The 27601-nt window shown below is 43.3% G+C and overlaps 1 protein-coding gene across 1 annotated transcript in view; it reads right to left on the bottom strand.

Moving 5' to 3' along the window:
• ITGB3 (integrin subunit beta 3) overlaps positions 1-26492 on the bottom strand; it is an 89390-nt gene extending 62898 nt beyond the window's left edge. Inside the window, 5 exon segments of the mRNA XM_040435622.1 lie at positions 2023-2275; positions 2811-2955; positions 2957-3010; positions 17136-17218; positions 26333-26492. Coding sequence (XP_040291556.1) covers positions 2023-2275; positions 2811-2955; positions 2957-3010; positions 17136-17218; positions 26333-26393 — 596 coding nt within the window. The 5' untranslated portion in view covers positions 26394-26492.
• Positions 26493-27601: the final 1109 nt, after the last annotated feature.

Genomic DNA, 27601 nt, shown 5'->3' with positions numbered 1-27601 from the left:
TTCTTACTGACACATTATTGGAAGCACTTTTTTACTGGCACATTATTGGGTGGCACTATGGGGGCACTTCTTACTGGCACATTATTGGGGGATCTACTGAGGCCACAAAGAAGGAGTATTTTATATGGGGGGCTCTGTATAGGGGCATTTTATACTGGGACACATTATGGTGGGTACTATAGGGAAGGGGAGAGAGGAGTACTATGGGGTCATCTACGGGGGCACTAAGAAGGGGTATTTTATACTTGCAAATTATGGGGGAAACTGAGGGCATCTACTGGGGCACTATATGTGGGGCATTTTATACTGGTACATTATGGGGGTCACTAAGAGGAAGGGAAGAGAGGAGCACTATGGGGGCATTTACTGGGGACAATATAGGGGTATTTTATACTGGCACATTATGGGGGGAACTAAGGGGACATTAGCTCAACTGGGGGCATTAAAAGGGGTCATTTTTTGTACTGTCACATTATAAGGAGAATTATTACTACTGGGGGCATTATGATGGGCTTTATTACTACTGGGGGTCTAGGGGGAACATCATTACTAGTTTGGGCACTATAGGAGCATTATTACTTCTGGGGCACAGTGGGGACATGTTGAGGGCTCTGTAGGAGCACTATTACTACCATGTGTGCTCTAGCAGAGAATTATTCCTATTGGTGGAGCACTATTACTGTGGGGGCATCTTGGCACAGTATCAGCTTACCACAATTATTTTTGGGGGTTGTTATGTTTACACTATTAGTGTAAGGGGCACAATTTGCTGGGCAAAGTCATTTTAGGGCACTGTGTGCCAATAATTATTAAAGGGCACTATCTCCATAGTCCTACTATTATCAGGGGGTTTATCTGTTTCTGCAGTATAATATTAAGGAGCACAGCGGCACAGTATTGGGGGTGGTAGGATGATAGGATGAGACGAGAAATGTCTGAAAAATGGTGGTCTGGTCTGAAGGTCCGAAAGGAGAAGATGAGGAAAGAGAACATCTACATCAAAGAGACGTCACTGGATGTAAGAGGTATGTGCGCTGTATTACCCTGTACTGTATGTTCTGTAGTGATGGGAGGGTGGATATAGAATTTGGCCCACACTGTAGCAGCCTGGCCCCAGACTTCAGGTCACACTGTGCATGTTCTGAAATCTGGGGCCTCACACCCATCTACTACATTATCTGTACACAGAGAGTTATCACCGTGTTATCTGTGGTGTTACATAGGACTGCAGGTGACATCTACTACATTATCTGTTAAAAAAAAGGGGCGTGGCCACAGGTTGGGGGGGCAACCCACGCTACGCCACTGCTGTTACATTCCCATTTTAAGGGCAAAAAGAGGTGGCTTTATTAAACAAGGACATTTTTTGTTTCTAACCTTAGGCTGTTGCAAAACTACAACTCCCAGCATGTTCTGACAGCTGAAGGCTGTCCTAGCATGCTGGGATATATGGTTTTGCAGGATCTTGGGACCAAGAGGTTGGACATCACTGGAAACAAATTTTCTATAAAGTTACAGGTTTTATGTGTTTGATCTATCTCTGTTCCGTTGTCCCCAAGACAACAATTCCTGTCCCTTACAATAGCAATGCACTGAAGTCACCATCCATATCAATGACCACATCCTAAATGTCTCAGTGGCTGTGTTTTTATGTTTGGCATGCAAGGTTCGGGTTATCTAAGAATTCCATTATGGATTATGCTACCACGGGCCATAATTTATGGTCCGTGGTAGCAGAATCCATAACTGAATTCTTTGATAACCCGAACCTTGTACGCCGAGCTTGAAAACACAAGTTCGCTCATCACTAGCTGTGGATCATGATTCTATGATCCACAAAATTTTACTTATAGCTGACACATTTCCTGCTGCAGGCAATAAAACTGTCCTACAGATAACCATTGGAAACTGCTGCAGTATAGAAACCATACTGTAACATTGAAAAGCACAAATCTTTTATAGGTTGCCTATTTTTCGGCTGAAGTTTTCACTTAAGAAATGGGAGGACTTCCTAGTACTCACTCTTTACATGGGTTTGCAATAACCTCTGGAGGAGAGATGTACATGTAAGGTGACATGGGCTTGTCAACAAAAGCTCCAAATCCAATCCGTAAATTACTGGTCACTTTACGCATCCTCTCTGCCAGCTTAGTGCCTAGTGTCTGGATAGTCTCCAAGTCATCCTTCATAGAGTAAGACAAGTCCATAAGGTAGTAGATGTCAACAGGGTAGTCCTCCACCTGCCGCACTTGTATTGTGAAGACCTTAGAATCATCTGCAAAAGAAAAATAGAACAAAAAATTCCAGATTGTAAACGTCTATATAAGTTGTAATGGCTCCAGTATCATCAATATTTCCTCTTATGGGATATCGTTCTTTCAATATCCTGGAAGAATATCAATAGAGGAATAAAAAGGTGGACCGCTTCAAAAAACTTTTTTTTTTGGAAGGGCACCTCATGATAAGTTGATTACATTATGTCTCAGTTTTCAGACCCCACACGATCAGCTGAAGACCTTTAGCAAGTATTATATTTGCCTGCAGCGCCACCACAGGGCAAACATAGAATTACACAGTTTCCATTAAAATCAACATGCTGTCAGTGTAATACATGGTCATGCAGGATCCTCCAGAGTGGTAGTTGCTTTTTGTAGCCACTTTCCACTAACTAGTTCAGAATTCTCTGTATTTTCTAAGCCAGATACATTCCATTGTATGAAGGTTACATTGCATGATAACTGAAGACCATGCAATACTATGGTTGGGCTACGGGTTGCTACACGATAGCAGATGTCTTAATGCTACTTTACCTGGTCTTAGATAGAGTTCTATCTTCTGTGGCGTTATTTGGGTGATCTTTTCAGTTTCCCCACCTGAACCCTTGTCACTCAGTGGCTGGTCGGCTGAAAAGCTTATATCACTGACGGGGTACTCAATGTAGTCTCGAAGACAACCGTTTTTTTTCCAGTTCTGATTTTGTATCACAACGGGAAGCCCCTTTTCCATAGTCCTGAAAGAAGTAGATATATAAGACACACCAGTTATATTAGGAGGTGATGGCACCACTGGGTGCTGTTTGCAAGACCAAGATGATTGTCGTCATTTTCTTCAGATGCATAATTACGGTAGTTTCCATTGTATTTTTCAACAGAGACATGTCAATGTAATTTCCTAAAATACACAGATCACCAGTGAATATACATCATTAAGTTGTCTGCTTCTGTCAGGTAGTTGAAAAGGCTGTCATAGTTAGAAACCCCATTTTTCATAACCCTGTTAGGGTTTTCTGAGATAAAAGGGTTGCCCACTTTTGGCAATGCCTAATTTTTAGATGATTCACTGACAATAAGTTGATGACAAAGTATGCATATGCTGGAACCCACAGTAATCGGTTGCGATTTGTAGGCGAACTCGAAAAGGCCCATTTACACTGGCAGATTTTCTGCCAGTAACGATACAGCAAGTCTGCCAAATCATCGGCTTGTGCAAATGAAAATAAAGGAGTTCTCTGGGCTACAGATATTGATGACCTATGCTCAGGATAGGTCATCAATATCTGAAGGGTCAGGTTCCAACACCTGGAAGCTCCACTGATCAGTTATTTCGGGCTGCCATTGCGCTGGAAACTATACAGTGTACAGAGCTGGAGGCTGTGTAGGCCCACTCAAGTGAGGGTGAACTGAGCTAAAATACACCGGCGCTGGAAACTACACAGTCTACAGAGCCTTCTGCTTCCACTTGTTAGTGCGGTGGTCTGTGCCCGCTGCTTTCCCACAACAGGCGCTGCCTTACTTACCCCTTCCGTCCTATACATCAGCCCGGACCCACTGCCCCTCCTCTTATTCACCCACAGCAGGCCCAGCCACTGGAGTCTCATCAACCTCCTACAAGATGTAGCCAGCGCTTTGCTGCCCGCCCCTAGGGCATTAGGTGGTTCCTGGCTCTTAAAGGGCCAGCACATGTACAAATATTCCCCAGACTATGGCTAGCTTTCTCAGAGTATATGTCACTTTCCCCAGTGGTAGGGTGCCTGAGCTTTAGGTTGTCTAGCTTGCTAGATTCAAGTGAAGGTGTGCTGGTCCTGTTTGTCTGCCTGTGTACCGAACCCTGCCTCTCTATTGACTTTGATCCTTTGCTGCCTGACCCAACCAGTGCTCGTTTACCGTACTGACCTTTTTCTGGCTGCATTGAACTCAGATTAGTTTATGGATTTGCACAAACTGTCTGTCCTGATCTCTGCCTGTTTCCTGCATCTCTGATTCCAGTGGGTCAGCAGCCAACCACACTGGGGCTATTTCAAGAGGTACTGGCCTGGAGGTTCCCCTGCATTGAAGGCTAGATCCTTTTGGACAGCTAGGATAACACCCTCAGGATAAGCCAAAAGTCAAACTGGTTGGTTGGCACAGTGGGTCTATATCCACTGTCTGTAACACTGTTTCTTTATGGCACATCGGCAGATCAAAACAGCTTATTGGTGGGAATAGGTCATCAATATCTATAGCCTGGACAACTCCTTTAAAAGTTCTAATTCCCTGCAGCACCACTACTGGGGAAAATAAAAATTACAAAGTGACCTGTAAAATTAATGGACTGTCTATGTAATGCTGGGCAGAGCAAGAGAGAGGTGTTGTGTCTAAAACCTGAACAAAGGATACCCCTCTATTAACAGTAAAAAGCGTATATGAAAATGGGTTTTCTAAACTAGACCACTCCATTATTAGAATTGGGTCTGCTGATCAGGATCCTCTTCTATTAGTCAGAGGAGGAATTACACACAAGAACATCTCTCTCTGCAGGCCCCAGTAAGTCCATTCATTGTGCTAGGTCTTATTGCCCTTGTGATAGCACTGGATAAGAATTGAACACTGGCTGTCAGGTTCCTCCATAGACTACAGGTGATCACTAGAGACCTCCGTTACAAGACACCCTGTGATCAGCTTACTGTCAGGAGACCCTTCTGAGTAAAAGGGATTGTCCTTTAAAGTCAATTTTAATGCATAATATATTTTGCAATTACTATGTATTGCTGACCAGTCATTCCTCCCAGTACCCAGTCTTATCTTTAAAGAGTCCTTAACATACAGTACAGACCAAAAGTTTGGACACACCTTCTCATTCAAAGAGTTTTCTTTATTTTCATGACTATGAAGGCATCAAAACTATGAATTAACACATGTGGAATTATATACATAACAAACAAGTGTGAAACAACTGAAAATATGTCATATTCTAGGTTCTTCAAAGTAGCCACCTTTTGCTTTGATTACTGCTTTGTACACTCTTGGCATTCTCTTGATGAGCTTCAAGAGGTAGTCCCCTGTAATGGTCTTCCAACAGTCTTGAAGGAGTTCCCAGAGATGCTTAGCACTTGTTGGCCCTTTTGCCTTCACTCTGCGGTCCAGCTCACACCAAACCATCTCGATTGGGTTCAGGTCCGGTGACTGTAGAGGCCAGGTCATCTGGCGCAGCACCCCATCACTCTCCTTCATGGTCAAATAGCCCTTACTTTCAAAGTTTTCCCAATTTTTCGGCTGACTGACTGACCTTCATCTCTTAAAGTAATGATGGCCACTCGTTTTTCTTTACTTAGCTGCTTTTTTCTTGCCATAATACAAATTCTAACAGTCTATTCAATAAGACTATCAGCTGTGTATCCACCTGACTTCTCCTCAACGCAACTGATGGTCCCAACCCAATTTATAAGGCAAGAAATCCTACTTATTAAACCTGACAGGGCACACCTGTGAAGTGAAAACCATTTCAGGAGACTACCTCTTGAAGCTCATCAAGAGAATGCCAAGAGTGTGCAAAGCAGTAATCAAAGCAAAAGGTGGCTTCTTTGAAGAACCTAGAATATGACATATTTTCAGTTGTTTCACACTTGTTTGTTATGTATATAATTCCACATGTGTTAATTCATAGTTTTGATGCCTTCAGTGTGAATCTACAATTTTCATAGTCATGAAAATAAAGAAAACTCTTTGAATGAGAAGGTGTGTCCAAACTTCTGGTCTGTACTGTATATGTCATTTAGGACAGTTTAACAACTCTGTGGTGACCATAGCAGGACTTGTAGTGGTGCCTCCTAGAGTTATCACTCAGCTTTTTCCTAGTTTTTTGCAACACTTTACTGTAGGTAAAGATGGCAATTAAATTATGACTACAGACAAGGAGGCTGTAGGTGATGGATTTGTCTCTGTATATATTTCATACATCATGTAGTATTCATGCATGTATGTCTGTGAATCAAGTGTGTATTTAGACTTGTCTGTATTATGAGACAGGAAGTTCCTCCGTTGCAGGCCAAGTAACACATAACGTCATTCACCGTCTGAGCTAATGTCCTACTAGTCCATTACTCTTCGCATGGATGCCTCATGATTCATTCCTCGCCATGTACTATTCATTTTGCTACTGTTCCCACATAGGTAACTATAGACATGATCTGGCTACGAATAAGGAGTATATGCATGACATAACTACTGTATATCTCCTGCAGCCAGCTGTTACCCATCCTCTCATGTTCTGGCTCAGAAATCCCTGTCCACCAACTATCTGTGGGCAGTTACAGGCTTGTAAACTAGATAACCTGCAGCTATGTAGGTGAGACGGAAGGAAAGAGTCACGACATTGGGATGGGCCCACAAACAACACCTGAATTTCATTCTGGTTGTAAAACAATAAAATAACATTGGCTTCAGACTTTAATATCCAACCACCAAGCTGATCCCTTTACTATCATGACTCTCGTCAGTAAAGGTTGCGGCACACAGGTTCTTCTTTTGCAATTTATACAATTTATTAGTTTGACATCATCATATATGAATCATGATCCAGTTACATCATGCAATATTGTAGCCACTTTTGATAATCGCGCTGACCGGTCAGCGCGATTATCAAAAGTGGCTACAATATTGCATGATGTAACTGGATCATGATTCATATATAATGATGTTAAACTAATAAATGGTATAAATTGCAACAAAAAAAAACAACGTGTGCCGCAATCTTCTCTTCTCTGATTACGACTACCAAGTCCTTGCTGGCACCAGCAAACCTAGTGTGTGGAGCTCCACCACTATAACACTCTCGTCAGTAAAGGGGCACCATCTATTGGGAATGATACATACTGTATATAGTTTATATGTGTTGCTGCATGTATGGGTTTCCTCATCTGATCTGCCAGTAACCATAAAAAAAACTAATAATTTGATGCCAGTTTTATATTTGTGCAACTGATAGAAAACATCTCTATTGGTTTCCAACTAATAAATCCAATTCTGAGAGATTGGCAATGTTGTTAATATAGATAAACAGATTGGCACAGATTGACATAAATACAGAACTATGTTTGTGCTCACCCAAACCATGACCCAAAGACATAAACTTATGTTCCTGGGCTCCAGTGCAAAACCTGTTACAGGCCCCTTATCTGCCATTTATACTCCCAGAACCCCTCAGACACTAGGACCACCTTGTAACTGCATCCTTTAGGTGGCATGGTATTACATAGTAATAAGATTAGTTTGAGAGCTGTTTCTAGAACATTAGTGGTTCTATTCAAGTTGACAACCACACTTCAGTTACCTCAAGGAGAAGTCCATTCAGGTTGTATTTAATGCAGTTGCATTTATTTTTTAAACAGACAGCATGTCCAATTCTTCATGTAAAAAGGAATATATCATAAAAATGTCAATGTTTAAATAAGGTTTTCAGTATAAACATTTTTTGTTTCATTTGTATTTTCTGCAGCTTACTTGTGAGATTTGCTGTGTAGGCTTTGTCAAAATGAGCAGAGTTGTCTCATGATTATTAAAATGTTGGGGATTTATAGACGGCTCTTGTACTGCTAAAGGCATAGATAAGGTAGTAATTGTGCATTTAGATTGCCCAACAGAGCAGGCAATTATCTGGAACGGACTGTTCCTTCCCGATAACTCTCTGCTTGTCAGTGGAGGAAAGCGATCACCTCCACTGTATGGGGACAAAGTGATGGCTACTGTCATCACTAGTCCTCATACAGAGTCATTATTAATAGGCAGCAGATCGCTGATCACACAGAGTGAAACGATAATTTAAAGTGCTGCAGGAAAGATTATTTCACCTGATGAACAAGCATTTTGCTTTCATCTCCAAAACACCCTCAAACTAGAGTAAGCGGTGTATAGTGTGACGCTGTGTCCGATTATGTAAGTTTTATCCTCATACTCGCTTGCATTCCAATGCTATGCTACCACAAACCAGCTGTCAAATGCATTGAGAGGACTCCAGACCACATCCCTGCATTTCGACCTTCATCCGATGCATTAATTTCAATGGGGCAGCATAAAATGTTGACAGCACACCATTTGCTGTCCGCATCCGTATGTCTGTTCCATCCCGGCAAAAAAAGATAGAACATATCCTATTCTTGTCAGTTTTGCGTACAAGAATAGGCATTTTAACATAGGGCAGGACATACACGACTGGTATCCATGTTTTGCGGATCTCAAAATGGATACAGTCGTGTGCATGGGCCCTTATGGAGAGGACTCTAACTTTGTTGGAGCACAACATTGGATTGCAAGTGAGTATGAAGATAAATAAAAATGATATCTCAGACTCGGCGTCACACCAGACACCACTTAGACACCAGTTTTTTTAAGCAGTTTGCACTTATTAATTCTAGTGGTAATCGATAGGAAACTATTTCAAGGAAATTCTTTAAATTTCATTGACTTCCTGGGATGGAAGATTCTCTGGCTCGTATCCCCATAACCCGAAGAAAGATTCATCAGCCTGACTTGGTGTAAAAAGCCGCAGCAATTTATTAACAACACAATAATTACCATGCATTGTACAGATACCTTGTTGTAACCATAGTAACATTAATCCAACATGTAACTTTTCCGTCCGTTTCTGTCCCAGGAAATTCCTATATGACGTGAAGAGATCCTAGAAGGCAATCCTAGTAAACCATATACACCACTCGTGAACCTCCACTTATGATCCAGATTTTTAATCCAACTTTACCCTCGGCCGCACTCTCTGACCCAAGGGCACCAACTCCTAGAAGTTATAACCCTGCAAGGCTATTAGCCCAAACAGGATCCCCCAGCTTTCCATTCACCACAAACCTCATAGATGCACGCCGAAAGAGCCATGCACCTATTCCAAGTTTTGCCTCCCAGGATCCCCCTTTTACCTGCCCGCTACGACAATGGCTTAACAAACACGGGTGGGTGGGTAACTTCAGCCCACGTTCCTCACACTCTCTAAGCCCCTGCCCTCACTGCCTTAAATCCCTGGCACGAAATTGCCGCTCCACCCCTCACTCCTCCCCTGCCATAACTCCATACAACCTAAAATTAACCCCATCTGCCACTACCTTCCACCAAAGTCAAGCCGCATTTGGCTACGGCTACGCCCCGCTCCACTGCTTTTCGTCTCTTGAAAAAAAATAGTACTTTTAGATGCACCCAATGCCCCTATGTGAACCCTGCTGTCAACGACCCTCAAGAAAAAAACAACTGATTCACATAGGATATGGTAATGACGTGTCTACTTTTAACTTGGTGTGCTTATTTGGTTGTTTTGACCACAAGTGATTCATGTGAAGATCCGATTAAAAAAATGATGATGTGACACAAGTCTTCCATGCGTATCCAGCTAAATGTGAAATGTGGAAGGAAGTCTGTGCTAATAATTTTGGCTTATAACATACTACTGGAATTTGTGGTTTCACATTTTTGAAAAACTGTCGCAATTAATATACAATTTTCTCTAATACAGGAAATAATAATTATTAGGCAAAATGGATGCAGCACTAGGAGCATCACTGATGGAGAGAATTTTAGGCCTATCTTTTGCTATATATTCAGGTCAATGAGTCCTCGCTGCAATACAGGATTCACACGGCCGGGGCCGTGCATTGCAGACTGCAATTTGAGGTCTGCAGCACGGACATGGGGTGCACATGGTCATGTGAATGAGCCTTAAGTTTTACAGCTGACATATTTGGCTGGTGTTTCACCCAAAGTAAACTGTGACACAAATACCATCAGCTGAGCTATGTGAGGGCATTGCCATTGCCTGCTGTGGTGGGATATCCATACGGATCACCATGTCAAAACCAATCAATTGGGTAGTATACTTGTTCTGAGAAAATAATGCATTACAATTACACCAGTGTTCACCCGTCTGTGTCTTTTCTGCACTTCAAAACTTTAACTCTCAGCATGCTCTGCCAGCTGGAGACTGTCAAGGCATGTAAGAGGCGTAAACATGCCTGTAGTATGGATTGCTGTCTGTTCTAAACCTCTACTCCACAGTTACTTGTCTTCTTATACTGTATATGTAGAATGAATATATTACTAATATATGTGTAGGACTGACTGAGCATGCTCAGAATGCCACGCATCAGACAGAAAGCGCTAAAAAGGAGGGGCAGAGCTCAGTGCCGACAGAGCGGAGGGCAGCATCTAGAAAGAGCTACTGAGATTTAGACCAGAGATAAAAGAGTTGTTTACTTTTTGGGGGCCTTTCTCCCAGACCCTCCCATGTTAGCGGACCCCGTCACTAGGTTCTGGCTACCCCCCTAACCCCTTCCCCCCCCCCCCCCCGACGTACTTGCTCTTCAGAATGTGCTTTATTAACCGTTCACAGCAGAACGCGTTGCGGCATGTCAGCCTTCCTCATGCAGTTGGGATTATTTCTTATGCATCTTATGGGGATTGCTCCTTTCCCGTGCAGACATTGAAAAGGTCGTGAGCTGTCTTGTTTGGAATTTCTGGCCACAGTAGTGACCTGGCCTCCATGTGTCATGTGACCCACTGATATGTGGCAATCAGGAGCTGACAATAGACTTTTGTCAACAGTTTGTGGAGATCTGTAGATAACCCGGAGTTATCCAATTCATTGCTGAAGTAAAGTTTAGTAAAATCTGCTGCCTGCTTGGTCTCTGTGCTTGTATAATACCCTGGTTGTGCCACCCTTACATTTTGGCATCACAAACAGGACACACTTCCATGTGAATATGGTGGCAAACCTGTGTATACCTGAAATGTTATTCCCTATGATGGCAAGTACAGGAAGTCTACCTAAATACAATGGCTCTAACATGTCACTAAAAGAGTGGACAGTAGTACTAAAAGGCAGCTCGCCTACATGGAGTCCCTGGATTAATGAAGTGGATCTGGCCATTTTACTGCTAGAAGAAGAGGTCCGGAGACCTGTGCTGCTCCTGAAGCAAAGAGGAAAAGTGATGTTGTGGAATATTTTAGGGCTCGTTCACACGACAGAGACCACTCCATAATTTTGGTGGCGGCCACATAGTGTCCGACTGCTTTCAATTGGAGATAGCACTGCAGTTTGTGGGCTGGCATTTTAAAGCTATGACCTCGCCAAGAAGGGACATTGCCCTTCTTGGCTCAGTGTCCAGGTGGATGTCTTTTGAAGCTCCAGTGGGTGTCCATTAGCGGTTTAGCTACTTTCAATGGAACTACATGCAAAGTGAACAACTGGGACAGAAACCTCGCAGTGTCTGCCGTGGAGTACACTGCCTATTTTGATGTGTCAAAATCTGCCATGTGAACACACTCTTAGGCCTCTTTCACACTACCTTTTATTTTTTCCGTTTTGCGGGCCGTTTTTTGCGTTCCGTATACGGAACCATTCATTTCAATGGGTCCACAAAAAAAAAGGAATGTACTCCGTATGCATTCCGTTTCCGTGTTTCCGTATCTCCGTTCCGTGCAAAGATAGAACATGTCCTATATTTGGCCGCAAATCACGTTCCGTGGCTCCATTAAAGTCAATGGGTCCACAAAAAAACCTGAATGCATACGGAAATGTATCCGTATGTCTTCCGTATCCGTTCCGTTGTTTGCGGAAGCATCTATTGAAAATGTTATGCCCAGCTCAATTTGTTCTATGTAATTACTGTATACTGTATATGCCATACGGAAAAACGGAACCGAAACGGAAACACAACGGAAACAAAAAACGGAACGGATCCGTGAAAAACGGACTGCAAAACACTGAAATAGCCATACGGTAGTGGGAAAGAGGCCTTAGGCTGTTTATATGTAGACACTTCATCAGCCCCCTTACTGAGGAGGAAATTCTTCATGTTAGCATGTAAGGGAAACACTGCTGCAATTTACAGTGGCATAGAAGGAGTTAAGTCTTGGGACTGTTAATGAACTGCTGTGTGACCAATTTACTTTGGGACTGAAGTGCATTCCCTTAAGGCTTCTTTCACATTAGCGTTAGTACGGATCCGGCAGGCTGTTCCCCTGCTGGACAATTCTAACGCTAATGTGAAAGAAGCCTTAAACAGTTTTTGAGAAGGCTGATGTCTCCCCCAGATTTCCAGAGTTACTCACAAGCCAAGCGCATATGCAACAGGTCAGCCCATTTATGACAGGCTACTACTGGGTGACTCCAGGCGTGCTGCTGGCAGTGCGCAGAGTTGCCATCCTAAACATCTTGGATCTATTTTGCAAGGCAGTCCAAAGAATATGGATGGTGGATCTGCCATATTTATCATTGTTCAGAACATGTTGGTTACAGACCACTAGCACTGTGAGAACAACTACTGCCAACCATCAGCAGCTCCAGTGTCAGAGAAGAATATGCCAACAATGAAGGTTTCTGGAACTGCGCAGTGGTTCAGTATACACAAAAGGTATGGCCTCATTAAAGGGAACATATGATTTTTACTGTCAGTATAAACTGGATAGTGACATATCTCTTTTTTAGGCTCCATTCACACGTCCGTTTTTTCTTTCCTGATCTGTTCCGTTTTTTGCTGAACAGATTTGGACCAGATCTGGACCCATTCATTTTCAATAGGTCCTGGAAAAAAACGGACAGCTCAATGTCTGATTTTTTTTTCAGGACCCATTGAAAATGAATGGGTCCAGATCTGGTCCAGATCTGTTCAGCAAAAAACGGAACAGATCAGGAAAGAAACAACGGACGTGTGAATGGACCCTATCTGCTTTTATTTTCTGTTTGTATATTGTTTTAATTCTATTTCCTAAACATGATTATGGGGGGCAACCATGTTGCCTATAGGTCCTATAGTAGTAGTAACGCTTCTGCAGCATCTTTTCCTATAACTTTATGTTGTGCCATTCCTCTACTATACTTACAAGAATTTTAGGAATGAAATCCCAGCAGTCTGCAATAAAGGTCTATCACCCATTTCCTGGTGTGTCCCTGCACAGTCTTACACTATTCAAACAGTGCTGCTAGTGTCAGACTACAGGGAGTGCAGAATTATTAGGCAAGTTGTATTATTGAGGATTAATTTTATTATTTAACAACAACCATGTTCTCAATGAACCCAAAAAACTCATTAATATCAAAGCTGAATATTTTTGGAAGTAGTTTTTAGTTTGTTTTTAGTTTTAGCTATTTTAGGGGGATATCTGTGTGTGCAGGTGACTATTACTGTGCATAATTATTAGGCAACTTAACAAAAAACAAATATATACCCATTTCAATTATTTATTTTTACCAGTGAAACCAATATAACATCTCAACATTCACAAATATACATTTCTGACATTCAAAAACAAAACAAAAACAAATCAGTGACCAATATAGCCACCTTTCTTTGCAAGGACACTCAAAAGCCTGCCATCCATGGATTCTGTCAGTGTTTTGATCTGTTCACCATCAACATTGCATGCAGAAGCAACCACAGCCTCCCAGACACTGTTCAGAGAGGTGTACTGTTTTCCCTCCTTGTAAATCTCACATTTGATGATGGACCACAGGTTCTCAATGGGGTTCAGATCAGGTGAACAAGGAGGCCATGTCATTAGATTTTCTTCTTTTATACCCTTTCTTGCCAGCCACGCTGTGGAGTACTTGGACGCGTGTGATGGAGCATTGTCCTGCATGAAAATCATGTTTTTCTTGAAGGATGCAGACTTCTTCCTGTACCACTGCTTGAAGAAGGTGTCTTCCAGAAACTGGCAGTAGGACTGGGAGTTGAGCTTGACTCCATCCTCAACCCGAAAAGGGCCCACAAGCTCATCTTTGATGATACCAGCCCAAACCAGTACTCCACCTCCACCTTGCTGGCGTCTGAGTCGGACTGGAGCTCTCTGCCCTTTACCAATCCAGCCACGGGCCCATCCATCTGGCCCATCAAGACTCACTCTCATTTCATCAGTCCATAAAACCTTAGAAAAATCAGTCTTGACGTTTCAGCTTGTGTGTCTTGTTCAGTGGTGGTCGTCTTTCAGCCTTTCTTACCTTGGCCATGTCTCTGAGTATTGCACACCTTGTGCTTTTGGGCACTCCAGTGATGTTGCAGCTCTGAAATATGGCCAAACTGGTGGCAAGTGGCATCTTGGCAGCTGCACGCTTGACTTTTCTCAGTTCATGGGCAGTTATTTTGCGCCTTGGTTTTTCCACACGCTTCTTGCGACCCTGTTGACTATTTTGAATGAAACGCTTGATTGTTCGATGATCACGCTTCAGAAGCTTTGCAATTTTAAGAGTGCTGCATCCCTCTGCAAGATATCTCACTATTTTTGACTTTTCTGAGCTTGTCAAGTCCTTCTTTTGACCCATTTTGCCAAAGGAAAGGAAGTTGCCTAATAATTATGCACACCTAATATATGGTGTTGATGTCATTAGACCACACCCCTTCTCATTACAGAGATGCACATCACCTAATAGGCTTAATTGGTAGTAGGCTTTCGAGCATATACAGCTTGGAGTAAGACAACATGCATAAAGAGGATGATGTGGTCAAAATACTCATTTGCCTAATAATTCTGCACGCAGTGTATAGAAGGACACGCCTTCACCTGGTCACACTCAGATGGACCTTTACTGGTGGCAAATCATTTGTAAACTTCAAACAGGAATAGTAGAAGAATGGCACAAGGTGGAATTATATAAGAAGATGTTCCAGCATTGGTATTACATGCGGAATGCAAGTAGTTACTAAAGCAGACATGAGAGGAGAGGTGACAGGTCTCCTTTAACGGCATTTATAGATATGCTTCACATCAGCCGCCATGGGCCATAGACACAATAGACTGGAGGGGACTCATTGGGGGCCATTTAACAAAGATCGGAGTTTTACGTTAGAGGATGTACTTAATTTGTGACAAGACATTCAAATAGTCACAAACGGTCACAAAGGCATTCAAATTGTCAAAAACCGTAGGTCTGAGACTATTTTACCAGTTTCTGGGGAAGGGATCATAAATTAGGCAACCCTCCGAAACTCCTTTTTAGGCTTCTCGACACTTTTCCGAAGTGATGAGAAAAAGGGGTGGGCTTAGCGGAAGGGGTGGGGCTTTGCATCACCTGCCGCATTTCCTATAACTAGAAAGTCCTCTCTGATGCTGGCCAGGTACATAATGAACTTACAGTATTATTAACTCTGTACAGCGACCCACATGCCCTCCTAAATTCAACTGCTCTGCTCAACATCTCACCTCATAAGCTCCTGCTCCATATCCTAATCAGAGAGAACTGGAGGAGGGCAGACAATTGCAGCAACTAATGGCCACCACAGAGGGAAAGCTTTTGGGGTAATATATTGTGCTGCTGTGTGGTACATGCAGGGGTGCACCACCAATGAGGCCAGGTGAGGCGATCACCTCAGGCAGCACCAGGAAGGGGCAAGGGGGGGGGGCAGCAAAAGGCCCATGGGCCTTGAGCGCTTTCATTGTGGCAAAGGGGTTAGGTTAAGAAATTGGCATGGGGGGGCGCAGTTTCAGTTTTCGCCTCAGAGCAGCAGAAAGACTAGGTGCACCCCTGGGTACATGGTTCTGAAGGGACAGTATTTTGCACTATGGTATTGCTGACCCTGCCTATTTGTGTTGCCCTGTTTCTGTCAATTTGGCTACAACATGGGGCCACTTTTAGGATTTTTTTTCCAGGGGCCACTTTAAGATCTCAGTCCACCCCAGGTGTATGTTACATGTGGGTAGTATATAGTGCAACCTGTTCTGGTATTGTACAACCTGTACTTCACTATATATACAATGTTTGATATGTAACTGAGCTTGGTTTTCGCAGCTATCTGTCTGCTGATACGCAGAGAGATGTAGTTTTGCAGCAGGAGAGTCGTAAGTTAACAATCTCTACCATACACAGTGCCAACTGATATCAGTGCAGGCACCGATGGTCCACCTGAGCATAGATCTGACCTTGGCATAGCTGTCTACTGACAGGTTGGTAAGGGAGGCAGCTTTAGGCCTCATGCACGCGACCGTTGGATGTTTTGCGGTCCGCAAACTGCGGATCCCCAAAACACCCATTTTGCGGAATGGAATGGCCAGCCCCTAATAGAACAGTCCTATTCTTGTCCTTTATCTGGACAATAATAGGACATGTTCTATTTTTTTGTGGAACGGCCATGCAGACAAACGGACACAGAATACACATGGAGTAATTTCTGTTTTTTTCGCGGCGCCATTGAAGTGAATGCTTCTGCATACAAGCCGCAAAAAAACGGACACTGGCAAAAAATACGTTTGTGTGCATGAGCCCTTAGACCTATAAAAAAGTGCTGTGTGTTGGACTAGTTAAGGTACCAAGTCTAAGCGCAAAAGGTGGTTCCTGAGTTAGTGGTTCCTGGCCTAAAAGGTATTTGGACAAGGACTGTAGAAAACATCTAAATGTTTTTGGTATGGAAATCTTTTCTGTCCAACTGGTTCTTCTGCTACTCCCCCCGCAGTCATAGAATATCTATGGAATGACTTAAACATATAAACCAAAAGCTTGTTCAGTAGACGCCTCAGCTGCAAGTACAAGGATTCCCAGATGTGAGATGTGCTGGGGGAGCCGAGGGTGGAGACCTGGCCCTCTGTCAGACTTTTCACTGTTACATCTGTCTGAGAGACACAGCCCCACGTGGAGTGTGAGCCCAGGGAAACATTGCCTTATTAGGAGGCTGAAGGAAAGCGGGAAGGATCTGCAGACCACTGACGGCATCAGGGAGGGAACGCTGCACAAATTCAACCAAACAATCAGACAACATGCAAGAATCCTAGGACTATGCAGCAATGATATTTATAATGAATCAGTCTCATCCTAGCAGAGCCAATATTGTGGTTTGGGCAGATGGACATCAAACAAATTCTTGTCCAAGCAGCTGACAATCTACAGGGCCTTACCGTTTGTGAACACCAGGCACATATGGGACTGACAGCTAGGCACTGCTTACAGGAGCTCACTCCTCGTGAAGAGCAGATGGAGGCTGAAATATAAAGATATTGTTACCTACAGAAGTATATGCAGACGAAGAATACTGCCATCATTTTCTTACATACAGTGAAAGGAGGCGCCAATAAATTGCAGAATTCGGAAACTGGAAATGATAACGTTCTGGGTACAGCCACTGGTGGGGTATAGACCGAGGACTTTCTGCAGTGGATTTGCATGCAGAAAATCCACAGCATTTCGACAAATCTCATCTACGTGCTGCAGACATACCTTGACATGCGGTGCTGATTTTTAATTCACAGCATGTCTGTTTATGTCGTGGATTTCTGCCACAGATTTTTTTTCCTTTTGCAATGCAAAATGTGAAATCTGTGCATTTCCACAGATACGCTGCAGATTTTCCGCTGCTGAACCAGTACATTTGGTCGTGCCCTAAACATTTCAAAAGCTGCAGACCGGTAGAATCGTTTTCAGACCTAGGTGGGCAGATTTATAACCAGCCTAAAAAAGGAAAAGTCTGTTGCCCATAACAACCAATCACAGCTTCCATTTCTTATAGTGCTCTTGGAAAATGAAAGCTGCGCTGTGACTGGTTGCTATGGGCAGTTTCTACCAATTAATGCTTTTCATCATGTTGTTCTCTTGCACTCAGCTTAGAGGGAACACCGCATGCAAAGATATAGGGAATAGCAATTTTTTTAATTGGACAGAATATGGCTTTTGTATGTTAGCCTGTAGACCATGCCTCCCTAGGCACTGAGCCAATGTTAAAGTCCTATTTCCCTCAACAACTATCGTCATGATAATTGACCAACGATATTTGGTCATGGACAGTCTTACCAAAGGAAAACAACAATTTTGGTTCACATCACGTTTTACGCCTCAGTTTGACATATACGTTAGAAAAAAAGAGGATACAAAAACGGAGCACACCACGTTCTTGTATCCTGCAGAGTCCGGTAACAAAAAAGTATACTTTTTTTTACAATGAAACTCCATGGTGAACGGATGCCACGGTATGGCATAAGTCTTAGGTATCCGTTTAAGGTATACGTTTTTTGTATATGCTAAACGGATGGGAAAAACGTGATTAATGATTAAAACGTGATAAAAACGATACATTAACTGGTTAACACCCCATACAGTGACTGGATAAGACCATCATACAGTGACTGGATAACACCATCATACAGTGACTGGCTAACACCCCATACAGTGACTGGATAACACCACCATATAGCGACTGGATAACACCATCATACAGTGACTGGATAACACCCCATACAGTGACTGGATAACACCATCATACAGTGACTGGATAACACCCCATACAGTGACTGGATAACACCATCATACAGTGACTGGATAACACCATCATACAGTGACTGGATAACACCATCATACAGTGACTGGATAACACCATCATACAGTGACTGGATAACACCATCATACAGTGACTGGATAACACCATCATACAGTGACTGGATAACACCCCATACAGTGACTGGATAACACCACCATACAGTGACTGGATAAGACCATCATACAGTGACTGGATAACACCATCATACAGTGACTGGATAACACCATCATACAGTGACTGAATAACACCATCATACAGTGACTGGATAGCACCATCATACAGTGACTGGATAACACCATCATACAGTGACTGGATAACACCATCATACAGTGACTGAATAACACCATCATACAGTGACTGGATAGCACCATCATACAGTGACTGGATAACACCATCATACAGTGACTGGATAACACCATCATACAGTGACTGGATAACACCATCATACAGTGACTGGATAGCACCATCATACAGTGACTGGATAGCACCATCATACAGTGACTGGATAGCACCATCATACAGTGACTGGATAACACCATCATACAGTGACTGGATAACACCATCATACAGTGACTGAATAACACCATCATACAGTGACTGGATAGCACCATCATACAGTGACTGGATAACACCATCATACAGTGACTGGATAACACCATCATACAGTGACTGGATAACACCATCATACAGTGACTGGATAACACCATCATACAGTGACTGGATAACACCATCATACAGTGACTGGATAACACCATCATACAGTGACTGGATAACACCATCATACAGTGACTGGATAGCACCACCATACAGTGACTGGATAACACCACCATACAGTGACTGGATAACACCACCATACAGTGACTGGATAACACCACCATACAGTGACTGGATAACACCATCATACAGTGACTGGATAACACCATCATACAGTGACTGGATAACACCATCATACAGTGACTGGATAGCACCATCATACAGTGACTGGATAACACCATCATACAGTGACTGGATAACACCATCATACAGTGACTGGATAGCACCATCATACAGTGACTGGATAACACCATCATACAGTGACTGGATAGCACCACCATACAGTGACTGGATAACACCACCATACAGTGACTGGATAACACCATCATACAGTGACTGGATAATACCACCATAGAGTGAATGGATAAGACCACCATACAGTGGCTGATACCATATTCAGTCAGTTTGCCCAAATATTCAAAAGCATATATAAGTTATCCTATATAATCATTGTAGCACCAGAGGTGCAATGCTAAAATAAGCAGAAAATAAAAAAATGGCTCAAAGACTTACATGGGAGATATGCTAATTAATAAACCAAAATACACATACTAGCAGGAGAAGCTGAAGGAGTCCTATGCAGTAATGCAAGACCTGCATCACTATAGATCAGAAATGACCATAAAGCTACCTGAACACACTAGCAGCTACACCTGGGTGACCCTGCTTATCTGCTGATGCCCAGACACCCTGAGGACTATGGAACAAAGAAGAAATGGAGCAGATGAAGAGAGGTACTCCTAGGGCCAGGGTCATAAATACCAGTTACTGACTACACTATTAGGCCTCATGCACACGGCCGTTGTGCGGCCGTTCAGCGCATTGTGGACCGCAATTGCATTCCCCAATGCACGGGCAACATCCGTGCAGCGGGCCGCACCCATTCAACTTGAATGGGTCCGTGGTCTGTCCGCACCGAAAAAAATATGACATGTCATATTTATTTGCGGTGCGGAACAACGGAAAGAAACACCACTCTGTAGTGCTTCCGGTGTTCCGTTCCGCATCTCCGGAATTGTGGACTTATTCAAATGAATGGGTCCGCATCCGTGATGCGTGGTGCACACAGCCGGCGGGCCCAACGGCCGTGTGCATGAGGCCAGGGCCGGCGCCACCTGTAAGGGCGCAATTTAGCACGGGGCGCCGGAACCGTGCGGTTTAAAAAAAACGCTCTAGTAAGAATCCCTCAGGCGGCACAGCACTGAGCCAGCGTCCGGATATGATGTACAGACAGTCCAGAGCCTTAGTGAAGCCGTGGGGGCGCAGCAGACCAGAGAGACTGACACCGCTGTCTCTCTGGTCTGACTAAGCTTACCTTCAGGCTCAGGGTGGAGGCGGAGCTCTGCCGACTTGGATGGAAGGCTGGGTAGCTCAAGGGCGCACAGCCGCGCACAGTGCGCCCTGATCTCTACGTTTACCCCCCTGACCCCTCCCACCCATGAGCACGCAGAGCAGAGAGGGGGTGGAGTGAAGAAGGAAGGGAAGGCCACTGAGCAGCCAGCCATCAGCAATTTCCTGCCTCCCAGTGCCTTCTGGGACAGAAGTGGGCTCCTGGATTGGAGTGCAGCTGCTTTCTTCTTCCCCAGGGCGACATTGGTGTTTGTCTCCAGTCCCCAGAGTCCCCAGAGCCAGACCAAGAGCCAGACTGCAGCCAGAGACCAGATCATCTTATTGTCCTGGTGGTAAGTAGACAATGCAATATGTTTATTATTTAGTTGTTTAGTTATTAATACTACATTGGAAACTAATTTACCCCACATTAAAAGGACACTATAGTCCCAGAACCACTACAGTTTAATGTAGTGGTACTGGTGTCTATAGCCTGTTCCTGCAGAGAAAAGACACTGTGCAGTACTGGTGGTAAAGGAGCACTATAGTGCCGGGAAAACAAACTCATTTTCCTGGCACTATATAGTTGTTAGGAGTGGGGCACCCTCGTGTCCCCCTCCCACTGGGCTGAAGGGGTTAAAACCCCTTCAGCCACTTACCTTTCTCCAGCGCCAGCACTGGAAACTCTTCTCCCCTATCCTCCTCTCTGCTGCGAATGCGCATGCGCACGCATTCAAAACTATGTTCCGCGTCTTCCCACTGTAATTTTCACAGTGAGAATCGCGGAAGCACCTCTAGCGGCTGTCAGGGAGACAGCTACAAGAAGCTGGATTAACCCTAAGGGAAACATAGCAGTTCTTTTAATTTAAATGCTGAGAAAGGGGTGGAACATATGTGATGTCATGATATGGGCAGATCATCTGATAAGGGGGGGGCGGCAATTTTTATCTTGCCTAGGGCGGCAAAAATCCTTGCACCGGCCCTGCATGAGGCCTTACATTGAATCTGCACTGCTGAAATTTCTGCCTGCTTCTGTGTGTGAAAGACAGTTGTCTGTTAAGGCTCAGTCACAATGTTATGGGGGGTCTGAGCAGGAAGGTGTCTGGACTTGGGTCTGTAAACAGGGGGTTCTGATTAGTGGTCTGTAAATGGGGGTATGTTATAGGACCTGTATACTGGAAGTTGTGACCTGGGGTCTTGATACATGTTTGGGGTCTATACAGGCTTTGACTGGCTCACAGGGTAACAGGTGAATCCCCCAGTGGGCTGCTGAGCAAGGTGTACCCTTAGTCCCTCACTCCCTGCACAGGTGGCACATGACTTGTAGGTACAAAGGCAAGCCAACCTATATCCTCTTTCATCAGCGACTTGCCTTTTCAAAGTTGCTGCAGAGACCCCATAATCAATAATCTTGTCTTGCTGCTGCCTGTTGCTACGTGAGCAGATAATATTTGCATATAGCTTTGCAGTGGGCCCCCAGAATTAATTTTACTGGTGGGCCCAAGGCACCCCAGTCCAAAACTGGATCTATGCAGAGGATTTACTAAGCTAAATACAAACCAGTGAAACAAACCAATACATTTTGTAAAGTTTGACAAAAGTGCAGCAAAATTCATCATCCAGCACGAGTGACTGTTGCCTCATTAGACTGCTTAGTCTCAGTTTACACTCTCTAAATATTAGACAGGATTGGTAAATATATCTATATCTTTATTTTGAGGTCTGATATGTGGTCTGTAACTATATTGAAGATCATATGTACTATTTCCAATTCAAATTCCATTGGAAGGGAGCATGACCTATATAAATGAGCAGGGTCCTCTTCTAAATGGAGGCCATGACACACTGCCGGATCCACCACACTACCAACACCAATACAGGGTTGCCAACCTAAATTTTTATTTTTTTTCTGGACAATTTATCAAAAAATCACGGACAACCAACAAATTCAAAAACTATAAAGAACTGTAAAGATTATAAGCGATACGCGGTTATAGGTCAGGAACCAATAGTGAACATATTTACTGTGACCTGATCAAGTACCACCAGTCTAAAAAAAAAATGGACTTTTGTGGACTGTCCAGGAATTTCTGACTGTTGGCACCAATAGCACCAAACGCAGTGTTTGCATTTTGCTGCACTATCCTTCCAGTCCAATCTAAGGAAATCTCTCACAGCAGTGTGACCATAGCCTTATTTGGCGGTACCCTGTTGGAACTCATGTCACTAGGGGGTACTTGGCGTGAAAAGGTTGAGAAACCTATGCGTAGTATAGAGTATATATGTAAAATGCACAGTATATGTGCCGTATAGTGTATATCATGTACACCTAATGTTCAAAGCCTGAATTTACCACTTATAACCCTGTTTATGTACAGTGTATTCCATGACACCTCCTGGGGCCCTAAAGGGCTTATTCTAACAAATTTAGAATGGACAATACCAGAAAATACCTGGTCTGAACATTAACCCAGTGAATGAGCCAACTCACACTGGAGACTTTTCGGCTGGAAATGAGGACAAGTTTCGGATCACTTGTCTGAATCTGGCCTAAGGAGTTAATGAATAACAGTAGGCATTAAAGGGGTCGTGTCACTTCAGTCAATGGCATTTATCATGTAGAAGAAGTTAATACAAGGCACTTACTAATGTATTGTGATTGTCCATATTGCTTCCTTTGCTGGCTAGATTCATTTTTCCATCACATTATACACTGCTCGTTTCCATGGTTACAACCACCCTGCAATCCATCAGTGGTGGTCGTGCTTGCACACTATAGGAAAAAGCATCAGCCTCTCTGGTGGCCGGGACGATGGGAGCGCACATAGGCTGGTGCTTTTTCCTATATTGTTCAAGCACAACCACCACTGATAGATTACAGGGTGGTCTGTAACCATGGAAACGAGCAGTGTATAATGTGATAGAAAAATGACTCCAGCAAAGGAGGCAATATGGACAATCACAATACATTAGTAAGTGCCTTGTATTAACTTTCTCTACATGATAAATGCCACTTACTGAGGTGAGACAACCCCTTTAAATAAATGGTGTTATATTGCGCTTCACATAAACCTAATTTCCCATGATAGATGTGTTTCATGTGACGGTCCAGATGTGTTGGCCATTGACAACCCAAGTCATGGTGCCACAGTAAGAAAGCTTTAGCCATGATCAGACACTTTGAGGCTTTCTGAAGCACAGATTTTTCATATATCAGGGATCTCAAGTCTCCCGGAGGTTCAGGGAGTCTCCCGCTATTAGATAGCGGCTCCCTGACACCCGCATGTGAAACAATATATCCCGGAAAGGTTTACTTTTACTCGCAGTAAACCTTTCCGGCAACCTGTAGCAGTGTCCCCTTCTCGGCGCGTGCGCACAGTGCAAGAAGAAGCCGATGCCAGCAGTCCGCAACGGCGCATCAGGCTGAGCCTGTGCGCACGCGCGGGATCTCAAAGCGGGGGGAGGGAGGGAGAGGCGGCACTGAGGAGTAGAAGGCAGCGCTGGGCACGAATGGCGATGCGTGCGGCCGGGCACCATGCATCCACAGACCTCCCCTGCTTGGGCACCTTAATTCAGTGATTGACAGGTTAGTAAAACCAGTTTTTCCGCAGAATAAAGCCACAAATAGCTTTTATAAGGCCACCTTAGAAATCAGAATGCTGCCCTGGACATGAGCAGATGTTTAGCTCACAGGGCTTATAGGTGGTGACAGAACCCCTTTAATCATATACATAAATATGATAATTTGGGGCAGGGTAATGAGCCCAGTCCTCCACACCATAGAGCAAAGTGTGCAGATACTGCATATGTTTGGAAAATGTAATAAAAAGTTCATGAAAGAAAAAAAAAAGAAAACCTCCCTGAAATGAGAAGTGCACCTCCCTGAAATGAGAAGTGCACCTCCCTGAAATGAGAAGTGCACCTCCCTGAAATGAGTTTTTGCAGGTTGGGATGTCTGATATATGACCTACAAAGTAGAGGTGGTGAATGCTACATAGTATTAGAATGTTCTTTATCTTAAGACGTTTCTTATTTTCTTGGGTCACCCCATACATGTCACTATATATTAAAGGCAAAAGGAATATATTACCAAGACAGGGCATGTGTTCTTTACTTGACATTACCTCATATAAGTCGAAATGTTCTCCAAACTAAAGCAAATTCTCAGGCAGACATGGCACCTTGCCAAACAATGACACACACAGTATATATCTATTTATCTAAGATCTGTTTTAGGCCTCTTGCATACGAACATTTTTTTTCCGTTCCGTTATTTGGGTTCCGCAAAAAAACGGAAGGTACTCCATATGTCTTCCGTTTCCGTATTTCCGTTCAAAGATAGAACATGTCCTATTATTGTCCGCATAACGGACAAGGATAGTACTGTTCTATCAGGGGCCAGATGTTCCATTCTGCAAAAAACGGAATGCACACGGACGTCATCCGTATTTTTTGTGGACTGCAAAATACTGAAAAATCCATACGGTCATTTTTTTATATGGCACATTTACTGCAGCACTGTATAGAAATTGTCATCTGTTTATCTCATATCTTTTTCATATCTATCTATCTATCTATCTATCTACTGTAATTATCCATCTTATATCATCTGTCTCATATCTATCATCTATCTCATATCTATCATCTATCTCATATCTATCATCTATATCTAATATCTATCTACCTATCTATCTATCTATCTATCTATCTATCTCATATCTATCATCTTTATCTAATATCTATCTATCTCATATCTATCATCTATATCTAATATCTATCTATCTATCTATCTATCTATCTATCTCATATCTATCATCTTTATCTAATATCTATCTATCTATCTCATATCTATCATCTTTCTTTATCTAATATCTATCTATCTATCTATCTATCTCATATCTATCATCTTTATCTAATATCTATCTATCTAGATATAATGCTTCAGATCCTGTGTGAAACGTATGGACAGTGGGAAAAGTGATTCAGTCCTATCCCTACATCATATGTTATAAAGCAGTCTGAGGCACTTTCATGTTGCTCTGACATTTTGGACTTTTTTACAGGGTATCGCCTATTGCATACTAAATATTTCGTCACAAACAAGAAGGAGACATGTACACACAGATATCTATACATTTCATGCAGTTCCTCAGCACTGGGCACTAACTATAAATCTTCAGCTGTTGTGGATCTACAACTCCCAGCATGCCCTGCCACTTCTAGGGGTAGTAGAACTACAACTCTCAGTATGCCCTGACATATCCAGATGTTATGAAGCAACAGCCTCTAGCCTCCATCTCTCGTTATCATGGACATACAGCTCCCAGTATACCCTGACACCTCTAGCAGTTGTGGAACTACAACTCTCAGCATGCCAATGCAATGCTGGGAGCTGTATTTCCCCAAAAGCTGGAGACTCATAGGTAACTGCTCTACAAGATAGGAATAACAAACTTTATTTGTACGGCGGGAACATATTCTGCAGGACTTTACAAGCAGAGGAAGCAATAAACATACTCCCTGTTCTCAAGAGCTTACAATCTACATCTGTGCATTAACCAGATGCGTGGACATACATAGATTTTTATGAATATAAATTCAAGTTACAGGAACTATATGTGATACAATTCTCTGTCCACTTACCACAGCTTGTAGAAGAGACCAGAAATACAAGGATCAGACTTCTGTACATAAAAGTCGTCATGATCAGCCAGAATTTAGGGGAGAGCTCTAAACAGCCTCCTAGAATCCCCCACTAGCTTGTATGCTGACATTCAGCTGAGCAGCGGAGTGTAAGTACCAAAGATAGTCATCACAACTCCTCCCTTGTCCCTAGTTCACACCCTGCAACTCCTTTTCTCAATCTTAATAGACCCCCTATACTTAGTCACTTCATCTGCTCACTGCTGCCTCCCTCTGGCTAATTTATGAAGTTCAGGTAATAAGTTCATTTGCTACATTATTGCATATGAGCTGTTTATATTCCTCTCTTGAAATTGAACAGTCATACAACCCCTGTTTTGTAGCACATGCTGTGAATGTAAAATTATTTTTTCTTGCAAAATACTGTTTTGCATCCGGGTTTTCTATCTTCACAGCCTCAAGTTCAAGACATGTCTCAATCGTATTTCTCTGTGGTTGATCCGTTTTTTTGAATCACACTTCAGTTATTTGGTCAGTTATTTCCATCAGTTATTGTGAGCCAAAACCAGGTTCAGGTCAAAAACACAGAACAAGGGCAAATGTTTCCATTATACCTTATCTCTGAGTAGGCTTCACTACTGGCTCACAATAACGGATGGAAATAACTGACCAAAGTGTAAACCTGCCCAAAGACAGCAAACTTTTTTTTATTTTTATAAAGTTTTATCATTTTGTATGCAATGGATCAATGAAATGCAGGCCACACGTGGATTCCACTGAATAGAATGGGTGTGTCCTGTCTGCAGAACGGACCAAAGCAGTGCATGCTACAGCTTTATCCCTGCAGATCAATGGGCTACGGGGGAAAAAAACGGACGTCTGAATACACATATGGAATTCAATGGATCCGTGTACTGTTCATGGAGAACAGAGAAAGTACATGGACCCTACCAGCAGTGATGGCCAGTTCGCAGTGTTCACCAGCAAACACATGCGTGCTGCCATCTTTAGTAAGGTTAGACTCACCCGTCCGGAGATGCACAGGTAAGCCCTTACCTGTGCCTGTGCCGCGAGCCGGTCTGAAATCAAATGCGCTCACCGGGAGCAGGCAGTTCCGAGAACAGTCGCCGGGGGCCTTCATCGGGCTGTTCTCGGAACTGCCTGCTCCCGGTGACCGCATTTGATTTCAGACCGGCTCGCGGCACAGGCACAGGTAAGGGCTTACCTGTGCATCGCCGGATGGGTGAGTCTAACCATACTTCGCTGGTG

The sequence above is a fragment of the Bufo bufo genome, chromosome 6 (genome assembly GCF_905171765.1).
Source record: "Bufo bufo chromosome 6, aBufBuf1.1, whole genome shotgun sequence".
In the NCBI taxonomy this organism is placed as follows: domain Eukaryota; kingdom Metazoa; phylum Chordata; class Amphibia; order Anura; family Bufonidae; genus Bufo; species Bufo bufo.
The sequence above is the reverse complement of the archived record's forward strand: the minus strand, read 5'-3'. Positions and strand labels throughout refer to the sequence as shown.